Source organism: Mauremys reevesii, linkage group 10 (assembly GCF_016161935.1).
Source record: "Mauremys reevesii isolate NIE-2019 linkage group 10, ASM1616193v1, whole genome shotgun sequence".
In the NCBI taxonomy this organism is placed as follows: domain Eukaryota; kingdom Metazoa; phylum Chordata; order Testudines; family Geoemydidae; genus Mauremys; species Mauremys reevesii.
In genome coordinates this window covers 41,170,415-41,198,298 of record NC_052632.1, presented here as the reverse complement: position 1 = coordinate 41,198,298, position 27,884 = coordinate 41,170,415, and the positions used below count along the sequence as shown (strand labels likewise).

The window sequence follows — 27,884 nt, the reverse complement described above, 5'->3', positions numbered from 1 at the left end:
ACTATGTTGGCAGGAGAGCGTCTCCTACCAACATAGCTACCGCCTCTCAGGGAAGTGGATTTATTTTGCCGACAGTTTTCTTGCCTGTCTGCGTAGAGTGTTTTCACCTGACTCACTACACTGGCACATAGTGCTTATAGTGTAGTATACTTCTGGAAGGTGCTTGTTACTGTGCTGGCAAGGGTGGTATAAGAACCTATTTCAAATAAAATGATGGGTTGCTGGCGTGGCTGCTTCTAGCACTGTATGAACCTGCGTAGAACATGTCTAATCAACTTGGTATCAAAAGCTGGTGGCAACCAGCCTGCATTGTTTCTAGTGTTGGTAATGCAGGCAGAAGCTGAACAAGTGTTGGCAACAGCTAAACATTTTTAGAAAGTAGAACTAGTGTAGACAAAGCCTGGATGTCTTTTGCTTTTTAAAAAAAAAAGTCCAGCTCTGCATTAAGGAAACTTTAGAATGGTAACCCCCAGCTTGCAGCAAAATCAATGTCCTAAATCCTAATTCATTTCTAAAGCTCATTCTCTGCTTGCTTTTTGGAGTTCTAGCTCTTCCTCTGCTAGGCATCATGATGGCTGGAAGGAACTATCTGGAACAAAACTCTCTGGCCCACTCTGCCATATTGAGCAAAGCTTTGAAGATTCATGCAGTGTCTGAAGTTTCTTCACTTGCCTGAAAGATGGCTGTCCTGTCCACATTAGCTAATGGAAACAAATTGGAGTTCTGTGTGTGCTTGGGGCAGCAGTCTCTGCAGATATACTGGGCAAACAAACAACTCAGTGTAGAGATGCTTCCCAAATGCTAGACAGTGGTGCTTCAGTTCCTGCTGTGCAGTTCATTGGGATCATTCTTGAATGACACTGGTCTGCGCTTTTTTTTTAACTAAAAGCTGCAGTATGAAGCTGCAGTATGAAACTGCAGTCTGCACCTCTTTGCTGTTAAATAGATGTGCACTTTAAGCCCTTCAGGTCAAAAATGAGTAGAAACTGCTAGGAGCTAAAAGAGATCCCTTGTTTAATTGATGTAATGACATGGAGAGAGGAGGGACCAGAAATGGCCTGGCCATTCATCAATTTAATCAGTGACTTGGTAATCTGGATAAACATGTTAATAGTCCTGGCTGGACACTGCCTTTCCTTGACCCCTTCTCCACCTTGTGTATCTGAATCCCTAGATAGGTAGAGGAAAGTCCTTGGTTTTTGTTTAACTCATGCCCTCTTCAGCTGATTAGATCTGTATCTGTTGCTCCTGCCCCTTCCTATTAAGTGGTGGGAATTCCAGCAGTGATAAGTAGCTCTTAGACTTGCTGTGTAGGCACATAAGCTGGAGTCCTATAGTAAAGAGACATTGGAATTGCCAGAACAATGATCCATATAGTTGGGTATCCTTTATCAACAGCAGCCATTGCCAGAAGCTTTGGAGGAGAGCTCAGCCAGCCTCCAAAATCTACATATATATATATATATATACAGTATTTTGGTGGTGGGAACTTCCTTTCTGGACTCACCTGAATACCACCTTGTACCTCAAAGTATATATGGGCTGACAAACCCCATGGTTTTCCTGTCTAGTGTAACTGCAGGTGAGATCCCCATTTAGAAAAATGGATGGTCCTCTTGGATCTTACTAAATTCTTGCATTGATATCCTGTGGCAGTTTCACAGGGATAATACTTCCTAGTATTCTAGCCGTTATAGGTCTTTGTCCTCCTGGCTCAGACATACATGTCAACAAGCAATGCTTGGGGAGGATCACAAAGCAGGACTCAAAAAAGCCACTTGCCAATAACAGTAGAAGACTTACCCTAGTGATTTGTGGGAGGGAAGGGTACAGAGGCCAAGCTAGCCAATCCTGGAGAACAATTTCTTAAGTCTGTCATTTGACTCTGAAGAGATTGCTTCACTTGTGATTATGACCAATGCATTGGTGACTTCTGAGCTGTCTGCAGACCAGGAGTTTCTACTGCTGTTGGTAGCTTTTCCCAGCAGCCTACTGAATCTGACAAGACAGACAAGAGCAAGAGGGAGCTAAGATTGTCACTAGGGTCTTGCCTTTTCCTCTTGCTTGTGGTCTGCTTAAATTTTCATATCAGCCTCTGTCTAGTAGGTATCTGGTCTTAAATATGTACCAGTATCTGAGATAAAAGGACAATAGAGAAACTGCTCTTGAGAAAGGAGATGTGAAACTCTGTAGCTGTTACTGACCCATACATCCTCTTCTGCCTTGGTCAAATGCTCCATGTGAGTGCTATTGTATTACTTTTGATTCAGTAAATGGTCCCAGAGAGTCGATATTAATGTGGCACTGTCACCATATAACACTTTAATATGTATGTAAAACACATGTAATTGAAGAAAATTCACTCAATTTTAGTGCTTTGTTGATTCTTTTCCTTGTGTATATCCCAATCACTAAGTTTCCAACCTTTTGGCATGAGTTTTCTCTAATGATTTGTCATGGTACTAAGCAAGCAGAGGCCTCTACTCCAAACACATCACCTTCTTTTAATATTTATTTAAGTCCCTCTTTCAGAGGACATGACCTTATTTTGTCAGTATTCCCTTTTTGTGATGGGGAAGAAAAGATTTGTTCTAGTCATTTGAGTCAAGAACGAGTCGTTTTCTTGCTTTTAACAAAACAGACCAACAGAGCAGAAGATAGGGTGGGGGTGGAGTACAGTTGATACATTTTAGGATACAGGGTGACTAATCAGTTATGGCTAGATGCTTTGGCCTGGCAGATTGGCCACAGCAGCTGTTGCTCTGGATCTGGCTCACCTCTTTCAGGGATGCTATCTGGCTTCTTGGTCAAGTCCCTTCCCTTCATGGGGTCCTTCTCAGGCTGGTCAGAGCTGGATGGGCCATAGCCTCTCATTATGCTGGTGCTGTGTAGTTAATCACAGGATCATATGAAAAGACCAGAGACAGGACAGGAGGAAGATAGTGGGAGATGGAAAGGGACACATGAGGTCAGAAAAGATGGAGCAGGATCTTGCATGGATCAGGCTGAGTGCCACCACTTCACCAGCAAGTACATCAGGCATACCCACTTGTATGCCAAGGTCTGGGTGTTAGGATGAAAGTCCCTTAGCAGCCGCTGCAGTCTCTTTAAGGGCCCCCAAAAGGAGATGATGGATGGGCTATTCCATCCTTACCTTATTTTGTTAATCAATTAGACCTAACTTCCAAAGTACCAGTTTTGGTCCATTGACTTCCAGTCCCATATTCCTCTTGTTTACTGGGCATGCTCTTAACTGAAGGACTGTTGTGTTAGTAGGCCTATTTGGATTAACCCAATCTGTCTCCCTTTCTATCTCTTCCCACCAACACTTAACTGTTGTAGGTGATAGGAACATCTTATAAACTTATCTGCTTCCGACTGTTGAACTCTCAATTTGCATAGATCTGGCAGGCCCCAATTATAGCAGTTAATGTTAAATGCTTGACAGAAATATAATTCCTGTCCTGCTGCTCGAGGCATATGTGAGGCAAATTAACACAGTTGGTACCTTTATGCTGGTTGCAGGCAGGCACTTCTTGCAGAATGAACTGAAATTCTTGCCTGCATGGATAGAACAAAAGACCATCTCCCTATTGTATCTTTCCCATAGTTGTATAATAGTCTCTTCCTTCCAGAAGGGGAAGAATAATTCTGGCTATACAGATCTAGATGGGTGGCCTAAACTTGTGACTGCTAATTCTACAGTGAGAATGGCATGCCTATCTAGGTGACCTTTAGCATCTGGCCTGTAATCTAGATATGTCCCCTTAATGTATTTACTGCCAAATCTGTTATGTAGGCTGCAACTTAGGCCTAGATCCACAGATGTAACTAGGCACCTAAGTCCCATTCTTAGGTGCCACTGCAATCCACAATTTTGTCTGCTGCCTAAAATCACATGATGCCTATATGGGGTATTTTTGTTGGGGTGGTAAGTTCCCTAGGCACCTGTATTTCTGCCATTGAGCATGTGTACTGTTGCCTCACTCTAGCTGTCCAGATATTTATCTCCCACCTAAGCACTGGAGCATTCATAAACCAGGGGAAGATACATGGAGGAGCATCTAGCTCATATGTACATAAGAACGGCCATACTGGGTCAGACCAAAGATCCATCTAGCCCAGTATCCTGTCTTCCAACAGTGGCAAATGCCAAGTGCCCCAGAGGGAATGAACAGAAGAGGTAATCATCAAGTGATCCATCCCCTGTCACCCATTCCGAGCTTCTGGCAAACAGAGGCTAGGGACGCCATCCTGGCTAATAGCCATTGATGGACCTTTCCTCCATGAATTCAAGTTCTTTTTTGAACCCTGTTATAGTCTTGGCCTTCACAATCTCCTCTGGCAAGGAGTTCCACAGGTTGACTGCACGTTGTGCGGGTGGGGGAAAAAAATATTTCCCTTTGTTTGTTAAACCTGCTGCCTATTAATTTCATTTAGTGATCCCTGGTTCTTGTGTTATGAGAAGGAGTAAATAACACTTCCTTATTTACTTTCTCCACACCAGTCATGATTTTATAGACCTCTATCATATCCCCCAACCACCCTTAGTTGGACTTTTCAGCTTGGAAAAAATAAGTTTTATTAATCTCTCCTTATATGGAATCTGTTCCATACTCCAATCATTTTTGTTACCCTTTTCTGAACCTTTTCCAGTTCCAATATATCTTTTTTGAGATTGGGCAACCACATCTGCTTGCAGTATTCTAGATGTGGGCATACCATGGATTTATATAGAGGTAATATTTTCTGTCTTTATTATCTATCCCTTAATGATTCTCAAATTCTGGTCGCTTTTTTGACTGCTGCTGCACACTGAGTGGATGTTTTCAGAGAACTATCCACAGTGACTTCAAGATCTTTCTTGAGTGGTAACAGCTAATTTAGACCAACATCTTATATGCATAGTTGGGATTATGTTTTCCAATATGCATTACTTTGCATTTATCAACACTGAATTTCATCTGCCCTTTTGTTGCCCAATCACCCAGTTTTGAGAGATACTTTTGTAGCTCTTCACGGTCTGCTTGGGACTGAACTATTTTGAGTAGTTTTGTATCATCTGCAAATTTTGCCACCTCACTATTTACCCATTTTTTTTAGATCACTTATGAATATTAAATAGGACTGGTTCCAATACAGACCTGGGGGACACACCACTACTTACTTCTCTCCAGTCTGAAAACTGACTATTATTCCTACCCTTTGTTTCTTATCTTTTTAACCAGTTGCTGATCCATGAGAGGACCTTCCCTCTTATCCCATGACAGCTTATTTTGCTTAAGAGCCTTTGAGGGACCTTGTTAAAGGCTTTCTGAAAACATAAGTACACTATAACCACTGGTTTTCCCCCCGTCCACATGCTTGTTGACCCCCCCCCCCCCCAAGAAATCTAGTAGACTAGTGAGGCATGATTTCCCTTTACAGAAAACATGTTGACTCTTCCCCCAACAAATTATGTTCATCTGTGTATTGTTTCCTCTAAGCTGTGTGGACGTGCAGCAGTTTATCAAGGGTCACACAGGTGCTCAAAGCTGCGGTGGGGAAAGGCATCTCTCCCCTGGCCCAGAGATGCAGCAGACAGGGAGAGGCGGCTGCTGTGGCCAGGGAGAGGGCTGTGGGGAGTTCTCTCCCAACTCCCCCCAGCCCTGGAGCAGCCTGCACACCAAACCCCTCATCCCCAGCCCCACCCTGAAGCCCACACCCCCAGCTGGAGCCATCACTCCTCTGCACTCCAACCCTGTGCCCCAGACATGAGCCCCTTCCTACATTCTAAACTCCTTGGCCCCATCCCCACAACACATCACCTCCATATTGGTGCACATATGCAAAATGAATTTTGTTATGCATGCAAAAAATTAGAGGAAACATTGTCAGTGTCTGACAATTTTGTCCTTTACTCTAGTTTTTAATCAGTTTGCCCAGTACTGAAACCAGGCTTACCTGCTATATCTTCCAGGATCACCTCTGGAGCCTTTTTTAAAAATTTGGCATCACATTAGCTATCCTCCAGTCATTTGGTACAGAAGCTGATTTAAATGATAGGTTACAAACTACAGTTAGTAGTTCTGTAATTTCACAGTTGAGTTCCTTCAGAACTCCTGGCTGAATGCCATCTGGTCCTGGTGACTTATTACTGTTTATCAGTTTGTTCCAAAACCACCTCTCACTCCTCAGTCTGGTGTAGGGCCTGATTAGTAGGTGTGCTCAGAGGCTGCTGACCTCCACACAACAGCTCGGGGTGGGGAAGGAGAGACAACCTCTTGCCCAGTAGCTACAGCGCTCACCTGGGTTGTAGGACACCACCAGTTCAAGTCCCCTCTCTGCCTGATGAGAATGGATTTGAACAGGGATCTGCCACCTCTCAGGTGAATGCCCTAACCTCAGGGCTATTGTCATTCACACTTTTCTGGCCTAATTACATGTTGAAGTTGTTTGTTTAAATTATTGGGACAGTGAATGAGTGACTATAGCCCAGTGTTTCAGGTATTCACCTGAGTGGTGATAACCTGAGTGCATGATAACATCTGGAAGGAGGACCCCAAGTATGGGATTGTGGAGCAAAGGGATTTTGCTCCAGCTTGATTTCCTTAAGACCTTCATCCTCAACAGCACAAAGGCTGTCCAGTGGGGGATGGGACCATGCTGTGTCTCTGGAAGTCTTATCAATGTACCTCTGTCCCTCCTAGCTCCTTCAATTCAGCCACTCTGCTCTAAGAGCTTGTGCTCCATCTGAGTGCCTTGAGCTTCTTGCATGTAGGTGCACATACACTATCTGCCCACAAAGCAGATAACCATATGCGCTGCATTCAGTGCAATAAAGTAGAGAATTCCCCACTCTGCTGTTGGACTTTTGCCTGCCTTCTTTTCACTCTTGCAGGGTTTTGGGGTTGTTTAGAGACCCAGATACACCTACAAACATTCTAAACTCCCTGGTTTGCTGTTTCTGGTAGCTTAGGTGCTAGCTTCCTAAATGCCTGTTCTCCCAAGTTAGCCCCACTCCCTTGTCAAGGGATCCAGCAGGCTAGAACCTCCTTAGTGAGCTCTCAGCCTAGCCAGGCAGGCCACTTGGCTCAGCACACTGACCCCACACCAGATCTCACTATAATCTTTAAGCAAGCAAGCACACAACAAACTGCCAAGCTTGCCCCCAAGGATCCTGTGACTGCCTCCTTCACCTGAACTCTGTTGCAAGTCTCCAGTCTCTTTTCTGCTCCTGTTGTCTAGCTCCTAGCTAAATGTGCTACAGCAGACCTCTGCTAAGCAAAGTATAGGAACCCTGCTATATTGCTGCAGGCCCGCATTGCTGGACTATGGCGTACTATAAAATCTGGTTCTGATCACTGCTAGGTACTTAAACAGGCTGACTCCCGTTGGCCTCAGTTGTCTCAGTCCTGCCTACTAAAACAGTAGTGGCTTTTGTTTTTTTTTAGCCACTCCAGTTTCACTGTTCTACATGAAACAACATGCATTCAGCTAGGACATATGCGCTTGGACTCTTAAAATTCCAGCAGCCAGTTTAATCGGCAAAGGCTCACTTGGCAGTGAGTCGGAACCGAGTGGTTTTCTTTGGACCAAGCATTATAAGCAGAACCAGAGCTGAAACTTGGCTGTTACACTGACATCCATAGTGAAGTACACCCAGGAGAGGACTACCTCCCTTGCAACTATCCATGTTTCTGTTTTTGTTCTGAGCTAAGCTCTCTGCCATGCCCTGTTACTCTTCCATGTTCCAGCAAATAAAACCAATCTCCTTCATGTGAGGAGCTAAACAAAGACTTCATCACAAGGTAGTGCTCACATCAGGGGTCTGGGTAGAGTCTGACTTGCCATACTTACAAATAGCACAAGCCCTTATCTTCCCAAGGGGAGTGTGCTGCTGCTGAGCATGTATTAAATCTAGCATCTCCAGTGAGTCAGCATAGGTTGTCCATCAAGGACTGTGATGGGAGAATAGTGAGACCTAAAGAAGTTTCCGAAGCTACAGCTTAGTCACTACTACAGTGTAGCCATGGACGCTACGAAGGAATAGGAGTTGGAGATTGTTATCAAACAGTACTATTGATTGCACTAACTAGATATAACCAAAATAGCTTGGCATCTTTTAACAGACCCGAGTTGGAACCTGGTTACTTAAAACCCCCACTGTGAGATGTTGAGACATTTAGCGTTCCCCTTCCATTTAAATAAGGGCAGGGCTACACTGGAAACTTCAAAGTGCTGCTGCTGGAACGCTCCCATGACAGCGCTTTGAAGTGTGAGTGTGGTTGTGCACAAGAACTCTCCCAGCACTCCTGGTAATCCACCTCCACAAGGGGATTAGCTCCGAGCACTGGGAGCCTGTCTACACTATGTATGTGCAGCCACCTCTTAGGGCTAGTCTACAGAGCACTGCATTAGAGGTTTGTTGTGCAGAGAAACCTTAGTCTCTTGCTACAATCCTGCCTATATGTCATCTGTGCCCCTTCTTCCCTAGTTCAAAGGTAAGATTATGTTGGGATCAAGGAGACGCGGAGTCAAGAGGTTTGTTAAGCAGGCGTCCCGAGCTCTCTTGAGCTGGGTTTTTATTAGTAATTAGATCAAAGAGCATGAGATCATAGTTACTTGTAACATATTGATTGGTTCCCCCACAGCCATCTCCCCTTGTGCAATATATCATGAATGGTGAAGAGACTACGTGAGCTATTAGAGAGGCTACGTGCGCTATTGCCTAGTCTATGCTTAATCAATAACCTGAGCATTGCTTTACCTTAAGCCAGGAGTAAATGTAATAAACACGTGTGTGGTTTGCCAGCACAGCATGTTTCACTACATCTCCCCCTTTTTGTTTTTAAGCAATTTGCAGGCATACTGAATGCTCTGTTTTGTATTAAGTTGTTGCCAAGGGCAGCCGTGGACAAATAGGCTAATAAGTGAAGGAATACACTGTAATATGCAGCAACAAAGTATTAATCCTGCAGCTATAACAATAACATATGCAAACATTTGCTTGTTCATCATATAAGTGTATGTTGAAGTCAGGGATGGGGTTGCTCAGTCCCTGATGCCACGCCATCCTTGTATGGTCGAACGTATCGTGCAGGTACCCAGAGCGGGCCGCTTGGTGTTGATACAGCTGCGTAACCGCGCCCCCAGGTGATTAGTGGCACAGGTCCGCTCCACTCCGGGCCAGGTAGCTGACGATAGGTTACCTTTGGAGCAGGAAGAACTTCGGTCGTCTGATAATGCCGTTGTGCCCTGGTGAAAAATTGAGAATTGAAAGGTAATAGATTTAAATGATTGAGTGTAAACAGTACTTGAGCCAGCCATTCTTCCTTTTCTGTCAGGCTGCCGGGGACAATTCCCCCTTTTTGTTTTTGCCGCAGGAGAGCAGTTTTTAATGTGCGATTAGCTTGTTCTACAATGGCTTGTCCTTGGGAATTGTATGGGATGCCAAAGGTATGCGTGATTCCCATCGCGTGCAGAACGCTGCCATCGCTGAAGAGCAATAGGCTGGGCCGTTGTCAGTTTTTAAAGCTGATGGCTTTCCCATCACTGCAAAGGAACGAATGAGGTGATTACAGACGTGTTTCGCCTTTTCCCCTTTTTGTAGCGTTGCCCATATATATCCAGAATAAGTGTCTATGACTACATGCAAATAGGACCAGGGAGCTAATGGTGGGAACCGAGTGACGTCCATTTGCCACAATTGGTTTGCACCTAGCCCCCGAGGATTTACCCCGATAGCGGGTCCTGCGAGGTTTCCAGTACACTCAGGGCACTGCTGAATAATCGCTTGTGCATCAGATAGTGGTATGGAAAATTGCTTGGCCAATGCCCTAGCATTTTGCTGATGTAAGGAGTGACTTTCCATAGGAGAGCAGGGGAAAGCCTTTAAGGTGTTATCAGCATAGGCATTGCCTTGCGAGATTTCTCCGGGGAAAGGCTGATGACTTCTAACATGTGCAATAAAAATAGATGTAAATCGGTGCCGTAATATCAGTTGTAGGGAAAGAAATAAACCAAGCAAATTATTATCCAAAGATGCAGTAACACAACTAGAAGCAATATTACTAACAACATGTGCAGCATACAAACTGTCTGTTATGAGGTTAACCGGTTGATCAGAAAATGTGTTAAAGGCAAGAATTAACGCAGCTAGCTCTGCACGCTGAGGAGAGCGTTGCGGTAAGGTAAATTGGGATTTCCACTGGTCATTTTTCTTCCAAGCGACCACCCCTCTGGAGGGGCCACCATCGGTGAAAATGGTAAGAGCTTCTTGTATGGGAACGGGAGATACCAAGTAAAATACTTTCAGTGGAATATGCTGAGCAACTTGGAGACGAGGATCCTTGGGAGTATGGTAAGTTACGGACCCAACATAATTGGCTAGGGCTATTTGCACCTCCTCCGAGTGCATACATGCAACTTCCCAGGTGGCGATGGGGATGGGGATAATAATGTTTACTAAATCCATGGCAAACAAGTTTAGTGCTCGATTGCGTCCTTTAGTGATTGATTGAGCAAACATTCCAGACAATGGGACGAGTGTGTTTTTGTGTGTGTGTGGTAAATACATCCACTCGAGGATAAATTCTCTCTCACTTGTATGTTGAAGTAATGCCCCCATGAATTGCTTAGTGTCCCCAAGAATGATTAAGGACGGGGGCACGTCAGGTACTGCTCTATCTACCCATCTGTCTGCCATGGCTTCGTTGACCTTATGCACTACCTCCTGTTGTTCGTTTGTTAGTGATATTATGTCTCCCGGTTGCTTTCCTAGTTTTAGGGCATTAAACAGTGGAGTTAGCATAGATGTGGGAATCTTGTAATACGGTCTTATCCAATTTATGGATCCCAGAATTTGCTGTAGTACTACATATGTTAATTTTTTTGGCAAGGTAAGTTTTGGAAGTATGGGCATGGAGTATGCTGCAAGCATTTTATGACCTAAATATTGAAAAGGTTCGGCTTCCTGTATTTTTTCCGGGGCTACTACCAGACCCGATTGACATAAGATATCAGTTAACTCACTTTTCCATGTGGTGGGTAGGGGCCTACCGGCTATTAAGATATCATCCATATAATGGTATACAAGTAGCTTTTTGAACTTATTTCTGAAAGGCTGAAGAGCAGTATTTACAAAATACTGACACATGGTAGGGCTATTTAACATGCCCTGGGGTAACACTTTCCAATGATAACGTGTTGTGGGTTGGGCGTTGTTCAGGACTGGCACTGTGAATGCAAAATACTTTCTATCCTTTTCCTGTAACGGTATTGTAAAGAAACAATCCTTTAAATCAATTATTGCTACCTGGTAGTCATAAGGGATTAAATTTGGATTGGGGAGGCCACACTGCAGGGGGCCCATTGGTTCTAGTATTTTATTAATTTCCCTCAAATCGTGAAGGAGCCTCCATTTTCCTGATTTTTTCTTAATTACAAAAACAGGAGTATTGTACGGGCTTGTAGTATGCTCAATGTGTCCATCTTTTAATTGTTGCTCAACTAATTGCTGCAAAGCTTCTAATTTGTCTTTAGGTAATGGCCATTGTTCTACCCAGACTGGTTTATCAGTTTTCCACTGTAACGGAAGAGCCTGAGGCTTACTCATCTTCCAAAACCAGTTTTGCCCCTATCTGTTCTAACAAATCTCTTCCCCAAATGTTAAACTGTAAAGGCAATATGCAGGGTTGAATATATGCTATTATGGGGCCTTGTTCCTGGGATTTTACCGGTAACCATTGAGAGCTCTTTTTAGATGCTTGGCTTCCTCCTACCCCGAATACCGCAGGGGCTATCTCAGAGGGCCATTTAGGTTCCCAATCCTTTTCAGCTATGACAGAAACATCTGCCCCTGTGTCCAACAAACCGGTCAGCCACTTACCTTGGAGGTTATACTTACGTTGAGGTTTGTGCAGGGATATTCGGTGTACCAACGCCGCCACCTGTGGGTGAAAGGAAGAGTCGCTGTCGCCTTCAGTACGGGTGGATCCAAAACCTCCTGTACGTGTTACCTGTGATTTTTCTCCAGGGAGCTCATATGGCAACAGTATCATTTGTGCCCAGGAGTCCCCTCGTCTTAAAGTAAAAGGCAGGTGACTCCAATACTGAACATATATTTTTCCCTGATAATCAGCATCAATCACTCCTGGAACTACCATAATTCCTTGTTTACTTGCTGATGACCGAGGGAGTATAATGCCCACCGTCCCTTCAGGAAGGGGCCCTTTTAGTTGAGTAGGCATTAAAAGAACTTCCCCCGGTAAGAATGAGGATTTTTCTTCTTGATTATACAAGTCTATTCCAGCACTGCCGGTCGTTGCCGGTTGCGCTCTAATCAATTCTTCCGCCCCCGTTGTTTTTCCGGGGCCCGGGGAGGGCCCGTTCACTGGTTTCCCTGCCCTAGTCCTGATCGACATTGATTTGCCCAATGATACCCCTTGTTGCATTTAGGACATTTTTTGGAGGGCCTACCCCCTTCCTGGGGCCTTCCTTTATGTGCTCCCCCTCCGGGTGCCCTACACTGGCTTTTAAAGTGTCACGGTTTTTTGCAATTAAAACAATTTCCTGCTGGTTTATTACTTTGTCTTATAGCCCCCGCCAAAAGAGCCATAGCATGGGTTTGACTACCGACATCCGCGCAAGCCTGAATCATGTCCGCTAAAGTGTACGAGGGGCGATGTATTATAGATTGCAGTACCTTCTTGCAATCAGCATTAGCCTGCTCATAGGCCAGTCGCTGTAAAAGCTCTGTCTGTGCCTCCTCGTTATCGACCTGCCGCTGTACTGCTTCCTTGAGCCTATCTATGAACTGCGGATACGGCTCTGTAGGCTGCTGCCGGGTGGCTGTGAAAGACCTAGTCGGTTTCCCACTTACGGGAACCCTTCTGAAAGCTCTCATAACACTAAGTTTAGTACGAATATATGCATCTGGGTCTAACTCCAACTGTCCCTCTATAGTGCTAAATTGGCCTGCTCCATAAATCTGGTCAGGCGTGGCAGCTGGGGTTGAGTATCCCACAGCAGCTAACCTAAACTCACTGTCCCACACCATATACTGGGCGGGGGTCAGCACCATACGAAATAAGTCTTTCCAATCTTGTGGAGCCATAATGTAGCCATTTCCAATTCCTTCTAAGATGCCTGCCACGAAATTAGACCTGATGCCTGTCTCCGTGATAGCTTTTCTCACCTCCCTCAGTACTGTATACGGTAGCGCCGTCCACTCTCTGGTGGCATTGCCCTGTGCATCGACTCCTGCCGCTATAGGCATTAACATGGGCAACTCCCCCTCCCACTGATGTTCTTCCTCCAAATTCAATTCCCCCGTCTCACGCGCCAACGCAACCGCCGCCCGGACGCAGCCCCCACGATTCCCCCGGAAATAAGGCTGATCCGTTCCTTTATCAACGGGGGGATCCGAGGGCCGCTGCCCCGTATCCGACACCGCAGGCGCTGGTGGTAGCACCCGTGGGTACGGAGGCGGTGTCGTCAGCGCGAGAAGCGGGGCAGCAGTGAGAGACGCCTGTGGCCCCAGTTTTCCCACTGCCTCAGTACAGCGCTGCCACATGAGCAGGTGCTGTACTGCTGCTCTCGGTTTCTCAAAGAGCTGTGTTCCTATCTTTTGCCAATCTTCTTGCTGCAGGGACCCCTCTTCGGGATACCAGGGGCATTGACATTCTATTTCCTTAACAAAATCCTCTACATGCCGCAGCGTAACCGCTGGGCAACCGCTCCCCTCAATGAGCTTAAATAATTCCTTAGCATGAGCCTTTTGTGGCACTGATAAATCGCTCCCCATACTCACGAGTGGCTGTTTCCAGCGGGTGCACCTAGACTATTCCAGTCGGATGAGCAGGGGTCCTCGGGATCCGGTGAATCACGTCGGGGTCACCAGATGTTGGGATCAAGGAGACGCGGAGTCAAGAGGTTTGTTAAGCAGGCGTCCCGAGCTCTCTTGAGCTGGGTTTTTATTAGTAATTAGATCAAAGAGCATGAGATCATAGTTACTTGTAACATATTGATTGGTTCCCCCACAGCCATCTCCCCTTGTGCAATATATCATGAATGGTGAAGAGACTACGTGAGCTATTAGAGAGGCTACGTGCGCTATTGCCTAGTCTATGCTTAATCAATAACCTGAGCATTGCTTTACCTTAAGCCAGGAGTAAATGTAATAAACACGTGTGTGGTTTGCCAGCACAGCATGTTTCACTACAAGATTAACTGCAGAAAAACAAGATCTGAATTGCAGCTGCTTCAACAGAAGTCAGTCGTCACAGCATTCATGAAGCGAGCAGGGCTGGGTTGAAGTGCTATAGGCCAATGCCTAGGGCTCTCCTGCCTGGCAGTACATGAGTGCTGCACATGTGAATCCCAGCTTTCATGTAAATTTCTAGGTCTCATGTTTGTAAAGCAAAGCTCAAATGTGAACAATGTAACAATGCATTGGAGATTGTCAGTCTTCAGACAGCTTGAAATAATAGCTCTGAGGAGACGAACTGCCCCATGCATCTCAATGAGGTGTTAATTCCAAGCCCCAGTGCTCTGGGGAACCTCACCAATGCACAGTATAATAGAGGACCCTGCATATAACCACCTGTGGGTTCTAGTGGGTCACAGATTGAATGAGCCAGCAGTCTGATACTAGCTGTTCGTGCAGCTGCACCATTTATTAACAAGAGGATCAGAAGACACAGGAGGTATGTGTCCTCTCTGCTTAACACTGGAGAGGCCTCAGCTGGAGTACTGTGTCCAGTTCTGGGCACCGTGCTTCAGGAAAGAGGTGGACAAATTAGAGAGTCCAGAGGAGAGCAATACAAATGAGAAGACTTGGAAAACCTGATGTATGAGGAAGGGTTTTTTAAAACAACCACCCCAAAAAACTGCATGGTTAGTCTTGAGAAAAGACTGAGAGTGGACCTGTGAAGTCTTCACCATCCTCTTTACAACAGCCCTTAATATATTTGATCAATTGTTCTGTGTCCTTTGCAGGTAGGACAAATGGTAATTGGCTTAATCTGCAGCAAGGAGATGTGGGTTATGTTAGGAAATCTTTTCCAGCTATAAAATAGTTAAGCACCAGAACAGGCTTCCAATGGAGATTGTGGCATCTCTGTCAGTGGAGGCTTTTAAGAACAGGTTGGTCGAACACACCTGCCAGGGATGCTCTAGGTTTACTTGGTCCTGCCTCAGCGCAGGGGACTGGACTTGATCTCGAGTTCCCTTTCAGCCTGACACTTCTGATTCTGAGTCCGACTGCAGCAGGTCCAGCCCACTCACACTATGGCTGTGGAAGTATCTGCTTGGGCAAGTTACTGGGGTTTCTCCTTGATGCCACCTGTGCATCTTGAGGTGAGAGGGGGACCCCTGCTGCTCTTGAAGGGGAGAAGAGAGTGTCCATGCTGCTTCTCTTGTCTTGTTAGAAGGGCAAGAGGGCCTCCTCCCTCACCTATACGCCAAGTGGGAGTGGCCCCATGATTCAAGGCTCGCCCCACAGGAGGGAGCCCATGTCATGGTGTAGCTAAAGGGCTGGATTGCCTTAATCCAGCCCTGGGATAGATAATCTCAGCAAGGGTGCTGTGTATTCTGTTGCTGTAGCACTTCTTTCCAGCAGGAGGCAGAGTGGAGCACAGAGCTAAAGTGGTCATTGCCACTCCATCTTTGCTTGGGCTGAAACTCTCCTCTCCAGTTTAAAGATCCCTGATTTCTGTTGATAAAACCTCATGTTAAGGTGGTTAGACACGACTGACATTGGTTATTTCCACTTTCAGTTAACTCTCTTTGGACAGCCTGTTCTCTGCTGCAAAATTGTGTGCTGCAGGTATACAGGCAGGTACCAGCAGAAATGCATTATACACAGTGCTGCAACTGCACCTCATGTCTCCAGAGCCTGCTCTTCTAACAAGATTTCCATACCTTCATGTAAATGGTTGGGAACAGCAAAGGAAGAAGTGTATAAATGCTATATGGGCATAACTGTCCAGATACCCCAGAAAACAAGTATCCAGAGGCTCAAGGGTCCTCTAGTTAGGCCAAGCTACACCTCTTTAGTGTCTGACTCCATCTCTGTTACTGGGACCACAGGTCACTGTAATGGCCTCTGACCCAGCCAGGATCTAAAACTAATTATCAGGTGCATTTTTTTCCCCCTTGTGAATCTCTAGAGAATAAAGTCTACGGATTAGAAAAGGAGTTTTGCTTTATCAGTGGGTGATGTACTAGTTTTGTCTCTGCTTGAGGCCTGGATTAAAAACAGATTGTTTCCCCTATGGGAGAAAGCTGGGGAACAGAGTTCAGTTTGCCTTTCTTTTATAGAAACGTAAGGGAACTTTGTGCTGGGAACAAACTAAGCCTGCAAAAATAAAGGGAGGGAGAGCTTGGATGCAGTACCTTAATGTGAGCTGGATAGGTAAGGTCCCCTCTGCCTGCTAGAGAAGAACAGGAGGGCTATAACTAATGCAAATTGCAGCACGCTCCCTAGACAAAGATACCTACCCCAGTGCTACACCTAGCTGACCAGCTAATTGCATTCCAGTCCTCTCCTGGCAACCAGTAAATGCCCTGTTGAGACCGGCCCTTCGTGTGGCAGGGGAGTGGAGAGTTCTCACCTTGCTGGATTGCACCGCTTGTGTTAGACTACTGTTACGCTATCCTCAAACTTCAGCTGTAAATCTTTGCCCTTTCTCTTCCCTTCCAATGCCTTCTCCTCCACCCTAAAACTCTAGAGATGAACCCATAGCTCCTACTGGCCCATAAGCCCATTGGGTTGGATGGAGATTTGTGTAGACAAAAGGTTTCATTATGGTGGAAGTACAGGACTATTTTTAATATGTAACTAGCTACTTGGCATACTGGTTTCCCTGGGCAGACTTTCATCATGTCTTAGACCACTCTGTGGCCATGGCTACACTTGCAGATTTGCAGCGCTGCAGCAGGGTGTGAAAAAACACCCCCTCCAGCGCTGCAAGTTGCGGCGCTGCAAAGCGCCAGTGTGATCAGAGCCCCAGCGCTGGGAGCACGACTCCCAGCGCTGTACGTTAATCCCCACAGGGAGGTGGAGTACAGACAGTGCTGGGAGAGCTCTCTCCCAGCGCTGGCGCTCCAACCACATTCACACTTCAAAGCGCTCCCGCGGGAGCGCTGTGCAGTGCTAAGTGTAGCCATAGCCTGTGTCGCTAAGTCACTATCTCTTGCCTATTGAGCAGCCTGCTCAAATGGCAGTATTCTGTGTGCTGTGGGTGGAGCAGCCGTGCAAACTCATTCTTGTCAGTCACAGGGTTGGATTGGCCCTGTTGACAGCTCAGTACTAACTGACACTGCAAAGTGCAGGTGGGGTTGGGGGGGGGGGGGGGGGAACGGGGACAACTTTCAGAAAGAACTAACTTCCTGGGTTTCAAAAGGAACATTATCCAGAGTGACGTATGTGCCTTGTTAGGGCTTGGTGTCCGCTTCATGGCTGTGCATTGCATGGCTTTGAAGTGAAATCTCTAAGCACTCAGGACAGAAATTCTGGACAGTGCAGCCTTCTCTGCCTTTGTAGAATTCTTCTATGAGAAGACCGGCTGCAACCTTATATAGAAGAAATTACTGGCTCACTGGTACAGATCTGGCTCCAAACCATGCCCTGGTGAGCAAGGCATGCAAATAGATCCACAGACCAACCCTTTTTCTCTTTCTTTGTGTAGCAGTCTGCAGTTGGTGTAATGGATAGAAACCCACTGATCTGAAAACATAATCCTGTTTGCTTCACACCTGGCCTCTCCTGCACTTCAGGAAATGACCCCCTAGCAGTAGTGGTACTTGAGATTGCTAATGTAGACAGTGCTCAAGTCACTGGTATCCTGACCACTAAAGAGGCCTGCTCTGAACATAGCTGACTGTATAGCAGTGAAAATATTAACGCTTCACCATTGCTACCAATGGATCTGCCGGGCATGGAATTATAGGCACTAACTTGCCCAGTGTATGCAGAGTCCAATGCTGAGCAGTGCATGGTGCATTTAAACTCTGATCCTGTCCACACGATCTTTGAAACCATACATAGTCATATTGTCAGGGACTCTAACCCCGACAGCGAAATTCGTTGTCTGTTCACAGAGAAACAGGCAACACCAGCAAGGTCCGATCAAAAGCCCTTTATTGATAAGTGCACGCATCAACAAAGGGCCGCTCGTCTCCAGTGAGAACCAGCAGGCACTTTACAGCTTAGTATTAGCCTATATAGACAGTTTTATTACATCATACATCACTCACTTGAGCAAAACCCACCCCCCTTTGTTTAACAACTTAAAACTAGACACTTTTAATATACACACATGCCTAGACTTTATGTCTACAACTTTAGATTAATTATATCTTAACAACACCCAAAAGTTTAAAATACAGGGGAGTTTTAAACAAACCTATAACTCAACCAAAAAGTTAGAATCTGAACCGTGGGATGCTAGAGTTCCTTATCAGCTCTTCAAACACTGTCCTTAGCACAGCTAATGGCATGCCAGCAATGCAATCCCTGGCTTATCTCACGTTTTCCAGGACTCTGTAAGACAATGCTGCTTTTCAGTACTTTTCCACTCTGGGATTACCCAGAAACCTCTGGTAGCCTGATTTCAATCAGGTTGGTATAACTGTTTTGCCTGCTATATTTTCATTCAGGCCTAACAATATCTATGTGTAAATAGCTGTCTGCACCATCTAGCATGAGCAGTGCCTTCTCGGGAATCTTATCAACGGTGCTACTGTTACAGCAGATGGTGTCTCGTAGTAGGGGGGTGGTCTCTGTACATGCCTATCCTTGCTGGTCATGAAAACCTTCTAGAATCTTACTTGCAGCAACCATTTTCAACACCTAATACCACTGCTGTTCCAGCTATATCGCAGATAGGGTCCAAGAACTCACTTGTGACAGGAATGCAGCAGCTCTGAGCAAATTTAATCTCCCTCTGCAACTCTTTCTAATAGAGCAAGAACAAAATCCAGTGACACAACTTCTAAATCGAATGCTCATAAGATAGAGGTGCAGGAAGTACTTGGAGTTGCTAAGCTTGGCTGTATTGATTGCCTGTGCTGTTCCTTGCACAGATCCTTTCCTCCATTATTTTGAGTTCTTGCTTCCCTTAAACTTTGGAATCCTTGCAGGTTTTAATGCACTTCTGCCATCCCATTTCTAAATTCGATTAGTAGTGACATGACCAAGCATGACTATGTAGCAGGAGCAGCAGAGCAACAGCTGTGTGAAATCAAACCACATCATCTGGACTGAATAGTGTGGTTGGGTTGGGGCTAGCCTTAGGGAAAATGGCACCCTGGGTGAACTTGTATTTTGGCGCTCTGGTCCCCACTGTCTCCCTGGGCTTTCCACCCCCATTGCACTGAGCTCCTTTCTGCAGCCTCACACTCCAGGCCTGCCCCATTCCTTGTCTCTTGACCATGGCACCGCCCCCCCACCACAGTGCCCAGGGCAATCACCCACACATAAGGCCAGCCCTGGTTGGGGGCGGGAGGGGAAGGTTTGGCTGGGAACTGGAACAGTCATCTTATTGGCAGGTATAAGTGATCTGTGCAACTCATGATGTCCATACTGATTGCCACTCTGCTTTCAGAGCAAGCCCCAGTCACCCAAGAGGGAATCTCCTCTCCCAGTGAATAGCAGCTTCAAAGAAAATGGGGTTCGTGTGGAACAAGATGATCAGGACCTATTTGCAGGTAAGTTTCCCTGCACTGTGTGTAAAACAACTCAAACTTTTTCCAGGTAGGGTGAGAGGCAACTGCAGCCACTAGATAAGAGCTAAACGCTTCAGGAGGCTTGTCATTACTTACTTGTGTTTAAGTACCCAGTGGAGGAGGGGATCTGTGGTAAGGGTGGCACCTGCACCTTCCATGCAGCTGCTTATGTTCCTTTGAAAATGGAAGCAGTAACAAGCTCTCCTGGCCTCTGGGAAAGCTGGGTAAACATTTCCTTAGCACTACCTTAAAGGGGCAGCTCTAAATTGCAGTGGAAAAACTACTTGCATGTGGCAACTGCCTGGAGAAGCCTAAACACCAAACTAAAGAATGTCAAGTATCAGAGGGGTAGCCGTGTTAGTCTGGTTCTGTAGAACTAAACTAAAGAATGTAAGCATTGTGATCTGCTGCAGTGGCCTTCTGGAGTGTGCAGGCAGAGCGGGTAGCATCGGGAGCTTAGAGTTCCCAACCAGCTGTGGAGTGAAAGTAATGCATGGATCAGCTTAAACTGTTGCTGTTCAGAATCCTGTGACCGTCAGTGAACTGGTCAGTACAGCTACTTGTAGACTTCCCAAGTAGTCACGATGGCACTAGAGCTGCTCACTGGGGAGGAGAAGCCAAAAGTGACAGAGGTCTTCAGCTCTTCGCAGCAGCCAGGAGGATGAAAAGATTGCATGAAGCACTTCCACTCTCCAGTGGCCAGCATAAGGGTTCCAGGCTTGACAGAAGAGTGCACCAAAGCAGTCTCCATGGAGAGCATCCTGGTAGGGATCTCAGAACTATTGCTCTATGAGTAGCAGGGAATGAACTCCTGCCAAGGAGGGTGCCAGGAGCAGGTGCCATTCAAAAATCTATTACACCATTCCAGCTGCTCTTGCTCTTCCTCTCCATGTACAGCCAAGCAGAGGGGAGTGTGGCGTAGCATAAGGTAAGAACTGGTGCCCTAGCCAGTACGAGCAGAAAAGAGCTGTTCACTGGGACGATGGCTTGGTCACGCTCTCTTAAAAAAAAAGTGTGTGAGGGGATTAAAAACTCCATAAGGTGATAGAACTACTGGAAGCCAAAGTCAAGCACTAGGCATATAGGAGTTCAGGGGAAACTTCCTCCAAGGTGAACACTGTCAAATACCTACATGCAGTGCCGGAAAGAGGGCAAAGTGAGTGAGGCACTTGCCTTGGGCTCGGAAAGCCGAGGGGAGCAGAAAAAGCCTTCCCTGCTGGAAGGAAAGCTGCAGCTCTCCCAGCTGCTGCTGCCTCTGTGGCAACAAGAGACGGTGGCTGGCAGAGGGCGGAGGGGAAGCAGCCGGCTGCTGCTGCACATCAGGAGGGGGAGGACAGACGGAGGCACACACGTGCTTCGCAGCCCTCCCCTCGCCAGCACTCCCCTGGAGGAGACACCAAGGGGGCTTCCGGTGGGAGACAGGATAATCGGCAGTGGGCCTCACTCACCTGAGCAGCTGCTTGGGCTTCTGGTGAGTGTTTGACCCTGTGATTTCCACCCCCCCAGCTACCACTCCTGCAAACTGGGCAAGGGGCAGCCCCATCCCCCACCCCCAGTGAGGTTATGGCAAGGGGCAGCAGGGGAGGAAGGAAGCCACATGTGATGGCAGTCCCCTCCCCCACCAGCATCCACCACCCTGTCTCTGGCCCCCAAACTCTATCCCAGAGCCTGTACCCAGCCCTCCGCACTCCCTCCCAGAGCTGCACCCCACCCCGTGGCGAAACTTCCCCACCTCCCCAAGCATCGCTTATTATAAATTTTCAAAAACGAATACTGTGTAATGTGGCATTGTTCATTAGAATGAATTCATGTTTGGCTTGAAAATTTATTAATTTCATTCTACATATTTAATGAAAATAAATGGTCAGCCAGTCCCACACCTTGTCAGGTTGGCTTCGGGCAGGGGGGTGTGGGGCTAGCTGCTGGCAGGGTAGGGTACAGCAGGGGCTGGCTGGAGACAGGGTGTGGGGCTGGTGGAGGCAGGGCAGGGGGGTGAGGCAGGGGCTGGCTGGAGACGGGGAGCGGGGGGGCTGGAGACAGGGGAGGGAGAAGGTGAAAGGAGGCGAGTGGTGGGTAGGGGACTGACTAGGAGGGACGCAGCAAGCCAGCAGAGGGCTAGGGGGTGAAGAGGGGTGTGATTGGTGGGGAAGGGGCGGGTCCTATTTTACTGCTGTGATCTGGTCACCCTATGCATGCTGTTTCTTCTCTCCCCCTCCCCCCCACCTTCCTTTTTGGCCCATAGCTGTTTTTTGGCGGGGGGTGCGGCACTGGGGAAGGAGGGTTTGTTTCCGTGGAGTGGGCGGTGCTGGGTGTGTGTGGTTTCAGGGGGGCTGGGTGGCATGGGGGGGCAGGGGGAGAGGCACAATTTTATATTCTTGCCTCAGGTGCAAAAATAGCTAGTTACAACTTTGCCTACATGTGTAAATTCTTGAGACTGGGCCGACTAGTACTGCCCAGAATAAGAGCTCTACTAGTATCTCTGGAACCAGGTGACTGTCAGATTAGAAAAGCTGCTGACTCTCCCTTGGTGGTGACCCTTGTGCCTTTGCAGATGCCACGGTGGAGCTGTCTCTGGACAGTACACAAAACAACCAGAAGAAGGAACCAGCCAGAGTGTCCAGCCCTGCCCCGCCTCTAGAAGTAGCAGCAAGTTCTTCCGAACACCAGCCAAAAAGCTATGAGGAGGTGAGAATTGCTACTTCCATATTGGTTGCCTTCTGTCCAGTTCACCTCTGCCAGTCTGGAACTGGCATCAGAAGGTGCAGTGGTCCACACGTGATCGAAGGGTAAAATGTTAGGGGCACCCCCACAAGACTGGTTAACTTCAAGGGGGCTCAGATTCCCTTGAACTTAATTATCCTCTCCCTGTGAGATGGCAACTCCTGCTAGCTGAGAGCAGGACACTGCTAAAAGCTTCTGCCAGGGTGGAATCTGGAGGCCACTTGAGGGACAAAGGTTAGCCCAAGTGAGTGACCAAGCTGTTGCCCATTGCGGACATGCCGTGCTGCTCTGAGATGACCACTTCCAATGCTGCAATACTGGCTGAATACGAAGTTGCTTGTAATGGTGTCACATAAATTTCACTACCCTCCTTTCATGGGGCACCTCCACAGGTGTCAGGCCTTAGGCCTTTACCTTTTCTGGGTGCAATTCTGCAATCTGTGTACTCTGCTAGGGACCTGGGTTACAGCCCCTGGTACCAACTGTGATTGATTCAGTTGGGATAGGACCTGCCTGAGTTCTTCTTTGCAAGCCTGCGTCCGCTTATATTTGCATACAGACCAAAACCACTTCTCAAAACAAAACATGACTTAATTTGCCAAAACGGTTATACAGTGCTTAGAGGTGGCTTTAAAGTAACAGACCTGCATGCATATTCCCAGGGCAGCCAGTATAATAGCTTGTTTCCACTAACTATTTGCCTTCCCATCCAGAAGAGTGAGCTGACTTTTTTTTGTAAAAGTCTCCCTGTAAGCCAGCGTTAACATAGTGTCTTATGTCTAGTGTGTAGGCTGGGCTCTCTGATGCGGTCTCAGCAACGAGGGTATGGTTATAAATAAATAAAGGCCAAATGAAGCAACTCTGCAGTGCTGTGTGGGAGAAGAGACTTGAATTTGGGCAGAGGACCCATCTTCCTCCAGAGGTGTTGCTTTGTGTTCAATGCCTCCTATTTTCCCCTGCACACACCTGGCCGGCCACAGACCTGCACTGATGGGTTCCAGCTGAGGACTGATCTCTCTGGCAGGATATGTGCAGTACCAGGGTCTCTAGTGGGAGAGCCCTTTAGCCAGGGGAAGGGGTTCTCTGAATCTCAAGTGCCATTTCAGTGTTACCCTCTTTACCTAAAGCAGTGCAGTATAGCTGGAGATGCTGCTCACTGAACCAATCAGTGGCCTCCTGTCACATTTTAGACTCAAGCGCACTGAGGACTAGTTTTGCAGCCTTGCTCCATCCAGCCACTTGTGTGCTGCTCCTGTGACATAAAGGTGTTATGGTGGTCTAAGCAGCTGCCTGAAGATTCCTGTGGGACAACCCACAGGTGGCAGAGGTGGTGTAGTCTGCTCTGTTCCATCCTCTGTCCCAGCCTGTGTGGTAGGGGATATGATGGAAGTGCAACTCCAGTCTAGTTATCCCAGGCTACCATACTGGTTCTTGGGGGGGGGGGGGGGAACCATACACAGCCAGGTGCAATGTAATACAGCTTTGAGGCTACTCTGTCATGCTTTCCCACAAGGTCAGAGGAATGAAATGGTGTCAAAACAGCTTTTGGTTCCTGGATCTCATGTTGGCACAATTTGGGTGGATCAGAGGAGTGAGATGAACTGTAATAAACTGCATTTGATGTGGCTTTGCATTTCTGGGAATAGTCTTGAGGTCCAGCACTATGCTTCTGTCTGTGCTGTGAGACACAACAGCTCAGCCCTGCCCTGAGGAGCTTGTAATCTAAACACCAGATAAGCATGTCTGAATATGTAATGATTTGGCATCATTTGAGGCAGGCTGAAACCTTGATCTTGGATTGTACAGACTTGCTGTATGTTCTCTCCTTTCCCTAAACAGCTGGAGGAAGAGGAACAGGAGGACAAGTTCGAGCTGACTGTGGGAGTGAGCGACCCAGAAAAAATTGGTGAGTCTGTGGTACAATGTACAGTGTGCATAGAGGTGAAGTGGAGTCTAGAAGTGGCACTTAGCAGGATGCAGTGTAGCCAGTCCACTATCTTTCCTCGTGAATATACAGCCAAGTCCTGCTCCTATCCATTCCCAAAATGTCAATCTCTTCAGTTTGCTTTCTTGCTGGTGGCTGGTTCTGGAGACTCCTCTGTACCTACCAACTCGAGCTTTTAGTAAATGCATTGCCCTCAATGGCTGATAGCCTGACCTAACACCAGTGTATCTTCTACCTTTATTGTAAAGAGGATGCATGCCTGCCTGCCTACCAAAAGATGGCTACTGAGAGATCTCTCCACTAGAGAGACTGAGAGTTCAGGGCATATAAGGACTAAACACCAAAGGTAGCAGTGGCAGAGTCTGTAGGGCCCATGCTGCACCAAAAGGATGGTTCTGAGAACCAGCATCAAGCCTGACAGCACCCTGATCTTGGCCAGCACAGTGGCCTCCTGCTTTGGTGTTTTGTTTTCTGTTGGAATCAGTTGCTCAGGTATCCCTGACCTAGCCAGTCTAGTGAGTCTGGACACAGATCTTGACCCATTCACCAATCAATGGCATCTCTAAAGCAATTTCTGCTATAAGAAGGAAGGGTATGGAAGCATTTCCCTGCAGCTGAAAAACATGGTAGATGACCCCTTAGTTTGCCTAGAAGAAAGGGAAGTGTCTGCTTTGTTTTAATAATCTGGCTATGATGGAGTCTATGAAAAGGCAATTCACATGTAGCTAAGGGGTAGGTTAGCATCTAGCTTCCTTCTAAATAGGTTGCCTCCTGTTCCGTACAGCCACTGAATTGTTCACCCTTAAACAGATGTGTGGAACTAGCCCAAATGCTGGCAGTGCGACAAATGATTAATTGTAAGTGTGTCCAGCTCACTTCTTTAGGAAGTACAAAGAGGGCTCTGCAGCATCAAGCAGCCAGATCTGTTAACTGGCAGGAATCCAGCAGCTGCTATAATGTGAGCTGAAGCATGCCTTGGGCACATACTGTCAGTGGGCAAACCGAGCCCATGAGCTGTCCAGAAGTTCTAAATGCAGCAAGTTGAAGCACTCCATCCCCTGCTTTAGAAAGGGGCTAGCATATATGCCAAGCATCAGTAGGAAATAAGTTGTAGATTGTCTGGAGAACTAATTTTTTGCTTTCTTGGCTTTTCTGTAGGGGATGGCATGAATGCATACGTAGCCTACAAAGTCTCAACACAGGTACATCTAATAAGGGAAGAAGCCCCTATCCTCCACTGGGATTTCAAACACTTTCTTCACTCTGTAATTGCTGAGATAGTGTAAGGTAGAATCTCGGACTATTTCCCTACAAAATGTGAAGTCTTCAGACAACTTCTGCTTTGCATGTTGTCCCCAAACAGCCATAGCTCCTTCTTTAACCTCTTAGTAGCCTGGCAAAACAATGATGTACTGAAGACCTAAATCCTAACTGGGTCAGTTTCTATGAGCTCTCTAGGGCTGACTCCTTATTCCCTTTTTGCACAATGAAGGATCAGTCTAGCTACTGTTTGTTCTCCTCTATGAAGCTACACAATGTCTCTCCAGTGAAATCTCTCCTGACATAAGATTGTCCAGCACCAGCTCCATGCAGAATAATAAGGGAGCTTTACTGTTACTTGGCAGGAAGCCAGTTCCAAGAGCCTGTTGGGAATGAGTTCTGGCCACAAACTCCGTCTAAATATTCTCTCCTTTAAAGAGGCTCTGAAACCCAAGCTAGGCATATTTAAAACCCCTCTTTTCCCCCAGCCCTGCCAGCAACCTCCATAAGCTAATAGGAGTTGCACCTGGCCTGTAAAGGGATAGGAGCTTTCATTCCTGGCAGCATTCTCTCCCCCCCCATGGTGTTTTGTGGCACAGTAGGTGGCTTTCCCTCAGTCAGCCCTGACCCAATGGCTCAATTTGTTATGAGGGAACCTTACAGGCTGGGGTTGCCACTTCCGGATGCTATACAAAACTCGGGCCCTGCTCACTTGACACTGAAGAGCCACTGCCCTTTCCCTGTTCCTGTAAAGGTGTGAAGACTACCAACAACTCCAGGTTAGTTAACTACACACACTACCAAAAATCTCTGGCTCCAGAACCTTAACTTCTTGGCCTTGCTGAAACAGCTGTGGGGCTGCTGCGTGCTTTGCAGAAATGAATGAGTCCCTGCCCCAAAGTTCACTACCTGATATCACTCATGAGAAGTGACTGTCCTAAACAAGTCCTCGGGGAATAGGGGAGCAGCAATGAATGTATTGGCTTGGACACCTGTCCCTGTTTCCCTTTTGTGGTTTTAAAAACTGGAAGAATGGCTTAAAACGAACAGGCTAGCTATGCACTGGTTGTATCAGTGGCTTCAGACAGGCTATTGCCCAAGCTTGCCATCCCAGCTGAATTGCTGTCACCTCTGTCAATGATTACCTTCTCCACATAGTTATCCTAGCCAAGTCTTAAGGCTTGTGCTATATATGATGACATCTGTGTGGGTTGTGTGTGTTGGGTTTTTTGTGTTTTTTGGAGGAATGGCATAACAGTCTTTCTGCAATTCTGTGGCAGAGATCTGTGACCATGGGCAGACTGCAGTCTCGTTACACTGAAATAACTGTCCCCTTGCTGGCTGACTGGGGGTGGGAGGAGAGATGATGACAACTTCCTGTCCTAAGTGCAGTGCCTCTTCCCAAACCAAACACGCCCACTTCTTGTCTTTATAGCCAAGGCTAGTGAAATACAGCACAAATTGTAGTGACACTGGTGACATTTGCATCATCCCTGTCTGTAAGGGGATTTTATGCTCTGGTAGCACTAGTAACTTGCTATTGCTCAGTTAACTACCTAAAAGCTGTTGTGTGGTACCTTCTCTTTAAAGAGCATGAGAAATAGTCTGGCAAAGTTCATTGAGAGTGAAGATGAGTATGGAGACCGTAATTGGTGAACAGTAATACTTGGTAGTGTCCAGAGATCCCATAATTCTAGATGCTCTACAGAGGTAGAGCCAGTCCCTGCTCCAAGGAGCTTTCAGTTGAAGACAAGCTGCATGTGTGATGGCAGCCATCTTGCATGGCACCAGAAGTCTCATGCTACAAACCTGAATCTCTACAGCTTGAGCTTCAGAGCCAGGCTTTCATACTGAGATGCTCATCTTCTGGATATGGCACAGAGGGGACACATGCATGGATCAGTGCGCACACATTGTGAGAATGAGACCAGAGATGTGTAAAAGCAGAGAGTCCTGTGACACCTTATAGACTACCAGAAGTTTTGGAGCATGAGCTTTCGTGAGTGAATACCCACTTCGTCGGATGCATGAAAGCTCATGCTCCAAAACTTCTGTTAGTCTATAAGGTGCCACAGGACTCTTAGTCTGGAGCTGTAAAAGCAGCAAACACGGCTACCCCTCTGATACTTGACACCATAGATGTGATTACTGTATGTTACTCTAACACCACTTGTGCTGCCTGTCCTGCATGCAGGGCCGTCCCTAGGAAGGTGCAGGGCCCAGGGCAGAAGTGACAGATTCATCTCTT

At 46.9% G+C, this 27,884-nt stretch overlaps 1 protein-coding gene and 1 long non-coding RNA gene across 2 annotated transcripts in view; one reads left to right on the top strand and one right to left on the bottom strand.

Annotated features, from left to right (window-relative positions):
• The window catches only part of SNX1 (sorting nexin 1), a 54,878-nt gene that overhangs the window by 9,933 nt on the left and 17,061 nt on the right, over positions 1-27,884 (top strand). Inside the window, exons 2-5 of the mRNA XM_039491374.1 lie at positions 19,590-19,692; positions 22,262-22,395; positions 24,271-24,337; positions 25,535-25,578. Coding sequence (XP_039347308.1) covers positions 19,590-19,692; positions 22,262-22,395; positions 24,271-24,337; positions 25,535-25,578 — 348 coding nt within the window. The remainder of the gene's footprint in view (positions 1-19,589; positions 19,693-22,261; positions 22,396-24,270; positions 24,338-25,534; positions 25,579-27,884) is intronic.
• Positions 8,817-13,986, bottom strand: LOC120373234. The gene is made up of 3 exons (XR_005585459.1): positions 13,793-13,986; positions 11,888-11,930; positions 8,817-9,237 (listed from the first exon to the last, which is right to left on the bottom strand). It is a non-coding gene; the product is annotated as an uncharacterized LOC120373234 (long non-coding RNA).